At 35.1% G+C, this 8,989-nt stretch overlaps 1 protein-coding gene across 1 annotated transcript; it reads left to right on the top strand.

The window, feature by feature from the left end:
• The first annotated feature begins 121 nt into the window (after positions 1–121).
• Positions 122–3,338, top strand: Rpa3 (replication protein A3). The gene is made up of 4 exons (XM_020186541.2): positions 122–324; positions 1,406–1,480; positions 2,337–2,445; positions 2,972–3,338. Exons 1-4 carry the CDS (start codon positions 226–228, stop codon positions 3,052–3,054), a joined length of 366 nt encoding a protein of 121 aa, XP_020042130.1. The 5' UTR covers positions 122–225; the 3' UTR covers positions 3,055–3,338.
• Positions 3,339–8,989: the final 5,651 nt, after the last annotated feature.

Raw genomic sequence — 8,989 nt, forward strand, 5'->3', positions numbered from 1 at the left:
ACGCGGCGCGTCACTAAGCAGCCGACTCCCACTTCCGGACGCGTTCCGCTCGTTCACCAGTTCGGTCCCGGATAGAGTGACGTCATTAGAGATTTCCGCGTATTTGATTGGCGGAGCTCTCACACTAATGTTCGATGATTGGTGTGGAGGAAATTGGCTCCACAGACGCTCAATTTCAGTCATCCGCTTGTTTTCTTCAGATCGCAGGTTTTGGCGGCATAAATCATGGTGGATCTAATGGAATTGCCAAAGTCTCGCGTCAATGCCACCATGCTAGCTCAGTTCATAGACCGGCCAGTCTGCTTCGTCGGAAGGCTGGAAAAGGTGCGTGGACTAGTGGTCTTGGGCTCTCCTATGTGTAGCCAGAGGGAGGGACCCTGTGACCACCAGGGTGGTGGATTCAGAGTGAATAACAGAGGATGGAGGGCAGAAAGCCTCAGACCATCATTGCCTTCCCGATTGCTTTATCTTGCACGAGGAGAATTTTCCCACAGTTTAGCAATTACACTACCGTTTTGGAGCTTCTTTTACTGCGCAGAAGAGAAAGGTTTCTAGGTTCTAAATTCCATTGCCTGTTGCCTCCGTTATGCCTGTGATTACCTAACGGAAATTATACACCTGACTTTCAGGTATACTACCTTCAGAGTTTTTGGTTTCGCCAGACTTAACAGATGCCAGCTAGGCTAATATGCCCTCTCTTCTGCAGTTGTCTCTGCTCTCTAACCTTGTTTTCTTGTAGTTTCTTCTCCATGAAACATTTCTTCATGTCCCTTCCAGATCCCGTAACAGCCCAATATCTTACTCCTCTTTTGAGTGCAGTCCCCTTATCCTAAAGGTGAGAAACAGGCCCAAAGTCTCAGAATCAGTGACTGAAAAAACCTAGAGAAAGAAAAACCTTTCTAAAGGTTTATTTAGTAGTTCATTTTATCCACACACCCCCTAAATGAAGTGTGTTATTCCAACTGACTTCACAGGGAAACTGAGCCAGAGTGCTGGGTGATTAACTGAAATTTGCAGGGCAACAGCAGATGGGAAAGCTGGCATTCAAGCCAGATTTGACTGCACCTGCAGCTGCCTCCCAGGAGCAGAATCCAGACCTGACAGGCAGGTCTGGATGAAGTCTCCTTTGACTTCGTCATAGCTGATTTTTAAAACATACTCTCTGTGAGATCTGTTCTATCTAAATCATGAGTACGAGAGATTCGCACTTTTAGATAGTACAAGCCTCCTTAATTTGTTTTTAGCATAGGGTAATTTAAGCCAAATAAACTGTTTGAAAAACAATTGTTTTATACTCAAGTTAGGGTCAATGTGCTCTCCTTTGGTCATTTTTCAAAATTTTTAATGAGATTTTAAAGGATTTATTTATGTGGGATTATTTTTTAATTGTATGTTTCTTTTTTAGATTCATCCCACTGGAAAAATGTTTATTCTGTCAGATGGAGAAGGAAAAAATGGAACCATTGAGTTGATGGAGCCAGTATGTTTAAGTATTAACTCTCTTCATCTTGGTTTAGTTTGTTGCTGATTCTGATTTTTGGAAAGGACATCTAAAGGATGTGCTTGGAAAACTTTCCTCTAAATTCATATCTTCCCTTTTATTATATTTCCCATTACATTCCTAATCAATGATTAAGTGTTGGTTGGATAACAGTTCTTATTCTTTATAAGAAAGACCATAAAATTGTGTAAGAAAAATCTTTCTTTTTTTGTCCTTTCTTTCCTTTTTTTTCCTCTCTTTTAAGACATAGTCTTGCTATGTTGCCCAGGCTGTCTTGTAATACTGGGGCTCAAGTGACAGCTGGGACTCTAGGTGTATGCCACCATTCCTGGTTTTATTTTCTCTTTTTACTTACATATATTTTCAAGTGTCATTTATTTCTGCATTTCATGTTTATATGAAAAAAGCATTTCTTAGTCTTTAATGAAGACAAACCCATGTGCTGTTTGGTTAATCTATACAGAATACATTTCATGAAATTTAAATGTAGAAAGTTCCTCTGCTTTCGAACAAATTAATTCTTATAGAAATTATGGAGATTCTCAATTTCATTAAAGTTTATTTGTCTTCAGCTTAAGTGTTTAGCTGAATTTTTGGAAATAGAAGTCACCAAGGAAAGTAACAGGACTTGTAGCAGGCAATCAGTTAAGGACTGAAGTATTTTTAACAAGCTAAGGTTAAAGTTTTACATTGGCAAATTTTAAAGTTACTTTATTACTATGGAATATTGGTAAACTAAAACAGTTTGAAAGATGAGTATACTGTATACCAATTTTCCAAATTAATCAACTGAAACTGTGATAACTCCAAACTGACATTTTGTTCAATGTCCTAGCTCGATGAAGAAATCTCTGGTATAGTGGAAGTAGTTGGAAGAGTAACAGCCAAGGCAACCATCATGTGTACATCTTATGTCCAGTTTAAAGAAGATAGCAGTCCTTTTGGTAAATATTTTTAATGGTTTTATGTTATTAGGAAGAAAACAGTTTTATTCTTAATTTGATATGTATTGATCTTAAATCTCAGTCCTGCCATATTTTCAATTTCTATAGTTTTCTCATCAAAGGAAAATGGGAGGAGGACATTTTGGCCTGTTTCTAAGTAGATCTTGTATGTGAAGGAAGCTCAGTAGAGACTAATATTTGTGCAAAGAGAAATGTTTAAAATATGATAAACAAAATTATTTTAATATATGAATTGAAGGCATGGAGCAATGCAGTAACACCTAAAACATGACCGGACAGAAACTGCTGCCTGTATAATAGACAACAATATGGATGGTCTTGTATCTCCCATGTCGCTTCATTTTGGGGAACCTCAGTTAAATAAGTATGATGATCTATATCTCAGTTTTAGAAACCAATTTGTAAAAATAAATTGAACTCTCTTAAGAGAGAAAAAAGAGAAATAGATAGAAATCCTTGAGATTAATGCTACAACTTTCCACGTTTGCTTACATGTTTCTTTCAGATCTTGGACTTTACAACGAAGCTGTGAAAATTATCCATGAGTTCCCTCAGTTTTTTCCTTTAGGGATTATGCAACATGATTGATCTTAATGAATTTTTTTTATGATTGTAAGTAAACTACATTGAAGACTTAGAGAAGACTTCTGTGATTTCTGATATTTAATTTGTTCTTTTTAATGTTTCATTTACCAAACGTTAGATATTCTGATTGGCAGGTTTTGATGGAACTACTCTACTGACAGTTCTCACCTAAGTCCTTTTATAAAAAAAATTACCACTCCAGTTTATGCTCAGATAAGATGCAAAAACAAAGCAGTTGTCTTCAGTTTAAGTTTCTATTTTATTAATAAAAATTAAAATGGTACATACTATTGGTCATTTCATTTATTCTTTTAGTTATGTATGTATTCAACACAAACTTAGAATTTCATAACTGGTAAATTGGGTCTTAGATCTACCAAGTGAAACCCTGGCCAGTTATGTTAAGGATTTATTCACAAATTCTACCATGTCCATTATTCTTTGATAAATGAAAAGAATAAGAAAAATTTACATCTTCTGTAATTTGTGAGGTATCTCTTTTTTTCTGGATTTTAAAACAGCATATCCTAATGCCAAACAAGTGTAATGTGATCACTGAAAGCATTAGTGGAATCATTTAACTTTTTTTCCCTTCCTTTTATCTGGCATTGTCCTTAATATGGAATTACTGTCTTCCACCAAATAATGTTGGGGGTGGACAGGAAGGGATGTGATGGGGATAGAACAGGATGTTCCAGAATAACTATGATTACTGGTGTGGCCAGTTAGGTTTTATACCTTGACCAGTTCTCTTCAGAGAAGCAGTAAAATAATTCCAAATCCATACACACTATAAATTGTATCAAAAATAATTATCTTAAATTAATGTAATCTAAAGTTAAACTTTTATGATCTCCAAATCTGTATGTACATTACTTGAAGACATTGCCATAACAACTTATGTTAAAAACATTTTGTTAAATGAAGACCAATTTTAGTTGAGAATGAAGAGAATCATCAGCCAGTCTCAGTAACAGTGTTATCTTAAGTGCTGGAGAAGGGGTCAGTACTTAGTTCTATGTTAATCCCTGAAAATTCAGTGTTGCTCAAAACCTCTTGTGCTACTGTGTTTAGTAAATAGGATGATGAATTTAGGATCTTGCTTTCTGTAGAATGAATGAATTCTTCATGCTAATGACTATGATGTTGTCTGTTATCAACAATGTCATTTCTGAGCTGCTCAGCGTCTATACTAGATGTCCTACCAGCACAGCTTTTTGAATGAGTATTACTTGAACAAATGTAGCTCCCCTGCCACATGTTCTACATTTTTGTTGTAATAATTTCAATTAGATATAATTCATATATACATTGCAACTATTTCAAGCATACAATTAGTTGTGCAGGCATCACCATAATCAATTTTAGAATATTTTCTTTGCCCCCAAAATAAACCCCAATCCTACCCTAATCCTTCCATTATTATGACCCACTCCCCCAACCCCAAGCAACCACTAACCTACAGTAGTCTCCCTTTATGCCTTTCTTCATTTTCCTTGGTTCTAGTCAACCTGAAAATGTTAAATGGAAATTCCAGAAGTAAACAATTCATAAGCTTTAAATTGTGCCCTTTTCTGAGTAGTGGGAAGAAATCTCATGCCATCCTCTGCCATCCTACCCAAGACATGAATCATTCCTTTGTCCTCTGTACATGGCTATTACCTGCCCATTAGTCACTTTGCTGTTCCCGTTTATCAGGTCCATTGTTGTGGTAGCACAGTGTACATGAATCCACAGTTTCAGGATTGATGGTCCTGAAATCCCCTTATTCAAGGGGAACTGTTGCACTCTCTCTTTCTAGATTTGTTTACATCCTAGACATTAGTATAAAAAGAATCATTGTGTAATCTTTTGTAACTAGCTTCTTTCACTTAGCATAGTGTTTCAGCTTGTTATAACTTCTATCAGTGCTTCATCCCTTTTATGAAAGAATAATATTCCATGGTGCACATTTACTACATTTTATTCATCTTTTCCTTGGTTGGTTGACATTTGAGTGGTTTCTGCTGTTTGGTTATAATGAATAACGGATGCTACAGTGGCATCTGTATATAGGTTTTGGTGTGCATACATTTTCTGTTGGGTAGGTACCTGAGAGAGAATTGTTGCATCAAATGGCAAATATGCCGAACATTTTGAATCATTGGCAGTCTGTTTTCTAAAGTAACTACCATTTTACATTCCCACCAGCAGTGTGCGTGGATTCTAATTTCTCCATCCTCACCATTTGTTATTATCTGGCTTTTTGATTTTAACCATCCTAATGGTGGTATCTTACTGTGGTTTTGGTTCTCCCTTTTTCTTTTAAAGCTTAAGTAAGTCTCCAGTTGCCGAGAAACACTTGAATACCTCTAGTCCTTTTCACTACCTACCATTGCCACAGAGTTCTGGTGATTGTCATTTGTCACTTGAATGACAATGAAGAACCATAGCTATGTAGCTGGCCTTCTGTTTCTACTCTCTTCCCATCACTTAGCCAAGAGGATTACATTAAAGATCACTTGAAATATCATACTGCAAAGCCTAAAAGCCAAAGGAATATGAAAAGAAGAAAACTTCCTGGGAAGCTTACAAGCAAACACCTTTGTGAGCTGATCAAGGTCAACACCAGCAGGGGTGTCATGGATATTGTACGCCATTTAATACAATGTGAAATGAAGGGCACCTAACCTCTCTGTTTTGTTTTGTTTTTTCCAAAACTTTATTTCCAATCTAATCATGAGAAAACATCATACAAACCCAAATTGAGGGCCATTGTACCTCACTCATAACTGTCAAGTTCATGAAAGGCAAGGAAAGACAGAAATCCAAAGAGCAGAGATTAGGGAGACCATAACAACCAAATATGATATGGGATCTTGGATTGGTTCCTGGAACAGAAAAGGGACATTAATGGAAAAACTGGTAAAAGCTGAATAAAGACTAGACTTTAGTTGATCACAATTTACCAATGCTGTTTTCTTAGTTTTGACAAATGTACACTGGAAGTAACGGAGACAAACAGGAATTACAAGAGAACGCTGTAATATCTTTGTAACTTTTCTGTAAAATTACAGATTTTATCTTTCTGTAAAATCTCCAAGATTTTTAATGTATTTTAAAAATAACAACCTTCAGAGGCTTCCCACTGACTAGGTTGGTTCCACATTCCAACTAGTAGTTGAGGTTCTTAATCTGATATCTCACATCAATCCCAAATCCTATTTTCCTCTTGAAGCTACCCACCAGCACTGAATCTGCCATTTCCAGAATACGTTTTACCCTTTAAGAACTGGCTGCCCTTCATCTTACTGTTTGTACTGATAGGAATGTCTATTTCTGTGCCCAAAGGATAATCTCACTAAAATTGTCCTAATTTAGGCAAAGTTAGTTGCTTTGTTGTTATGATCCCTTTATGTATCTCATTACATGTTACTTGTTGATAACCTTTTTTTTTCAGATTAAAACATATTCTTGGATTTTGGTTTAAACACTAAAAAAATTCAAAAAAGTGTTTCAAGATACTATGGTTTGATGTGTTCTTTCCATAACTATATAGACAAACTACCTATAGGACTTCAATATATAGTTCTGCAACATATATTTCTCCTTGATTTGTCTTGGAAATTAACATATAGAGCTGGCTCATCCTTAATGATTATAAAATAGCCCATTCCCTGATTTATTGAATCACTTGGTCTTTCCCACCAAGAAGTCCTTTCAGATAAGAAACCTAAAGAAGTCTGTCTTATTGTATTTCCCAATTTCTAACATAGTACATGAATAAATTAGTCAATCCAGCTGAGTTTGAGAAGCCACAAAAGCCAAGAAGGGACTTAAACAGGTTTCGAACTGTAATAGATGTGGCAATGACAGGAGGCACAGAGTTCAGGATATATTATGATGGATTCCAAAGAACTCTAATGATGCTTAGAATTATACAGAATAATATTCTAGAAAGAGGCCACTAGTGTGGAGGCAATAAATTTGCTATGATCCAGATTAAAGTAGTTTGTCCTTTTGTGAAGATAAATAAATGGTAAGTACATCATATGACTGCTAAAATCCAAAAATTCTTCTGAAGTATATCTGGTTCCAAGAGTTTCAAGTAAGGGATTGTGCTTCTAAATCATGGGACAGATTATAAGAGTGAAAGAATCTAGAAACAATGATAAGAGTGGACCTATGACTATAGAATGGAAGTGGGAGAGCGTGAAGAGGATGAGAAGGAGTAATCAACTCAGAAGAAGAATCACAACAGTATCTGGCACCTAGCACAAACTCAACAAATATTTGTGGACTGATAGAATATCATGAACAACAAGGAAGGAGAGTTTCAAGGGCTATAGTGTTTCTGAGAGCTCAAAGAACAATTAGAGATAAGGATTAAGAATAGATAAAGCACTAACATTTAGTAATATAGCACACATTTCTAAAATAAGATTAGGCTGCAAACCATAAAATGACAAACATTAAAAAGAGATAACTACAAAGACACTCAACCTAATATAGAAAATGTATTAGGCATTGAATTTAGCTCCTTGTCTTCCTGAGAAGCTAGGGAAAAGGAAGAACAATACGCTATAGAATTTTAATAGGTTTCAATTCACTAGGAGAATCAAACATTTTCCTAATAGTAAATGTGGAAGAAATATCACACAGTCTAATTTAGGGTATGATGAACTACAAAATGGTGTTTTAAGTAGAAATTGTACAGATCTCTTCAAATGTTCACTTTTATTTCCATTTGACTGTAAAATTATATACAGCTCTGAAAGCATCTTTCCATAAAAGGAGTTAATGCTTTGAGTAATAAAGTAGTATTGCTCCTAAATTTATAGAACTTTGCGGTTGTCTTTTTAAGTTTAAAAAGTAAGTCGTTCAATGAACGTTTTATGTAAAATCTAGGCTAATTACTGGAGATACATACAAAGTTTGAAATCTCAGTCCACAGCAGTCTAGCATAATCTCTAAAGATGTCTCATCTCTTTCTAGCTATTTAATATTTAACTGGTCTAATGTTCAGAAAATCCATCATGATTAAAAACCACCAAATTCTGTAAGTTCTATTTTGTGGAACTCCAATCTATTTCTTTCCTTATTTCATTCACATGGAATTTAATTCTGATTAAGAATCCTAGCACCACAGGTTATCTTTCCTATGAAGATAGTGCTAACTCTAGCATACAATAAAGAATGCATGTTGTTTAAGTTACTGCCAAATAGTGGTGTTAGTTTGAAGCAAGCCATTTATGTTGATTATGGTACCATTTGACCTACAGCATGGGGTTATGAGCTGGCTAATTAAGACCAGAGTTGTGGTCTATGAATAATTTATAACATAGTATGTTCATCTTGATTGCTAGGATTAAAACTATGGCTAGCATGCTATTGCTTCTCCTTGGCAACTTATAGAATGTCAACAGCAGTGCACAATGTTCTACAGTATTTCTTTATCATTTTAAAAGACTTGGACTGAAATATAGTGGATTTTACATATAAAAATGCTTTGTTCCAACATGATTATTCTTTGGGTGAGCAGATAAAACTTCAAGAAAGTTATCAAAAAGCAGTGAGTGCCATAAACTGGAAGAAAGGAAAACATATTAAGTAATAGTTTGGGGCACAGATGATACTATGACTTAATTAGTCTTTCTTTCCAAGCAACTATTAATTTCTCACAGAAGTTTGAAATATTTCCCAGGAAAATAAACCAATGATTTTGTCTCAGACTCATAACACAATGTTAAGGTAATAAAGTTTATGTAATGGTAGCTTTATATTAATGGCTATCTTGAAAGATCATGGTATCTTGTTAACTCAATTTTGAAAAATAATCAGGAAGAAATTCTACTGATGAATAATTACTAATTAAAAGTCAGAAATTTAATATGATTTTTACCTTACAAACTCACTTAGGAAATATGTATTATTTAGATCCTAATGTTTTTCCCCATGA

Source organism: Castor canadensis, chromosome 2 (assembly GCF_047511655.1).
Source record: "Castor canadensis chromosome 2, mCasCan1.hap1v2, whole genome shotgun sequence".
Lineage (NCBI taxonomy): Eukaryota > Metazoa > Chordata > Mammalia > Rodentia > Castoridae > Castor > Castor canadensis.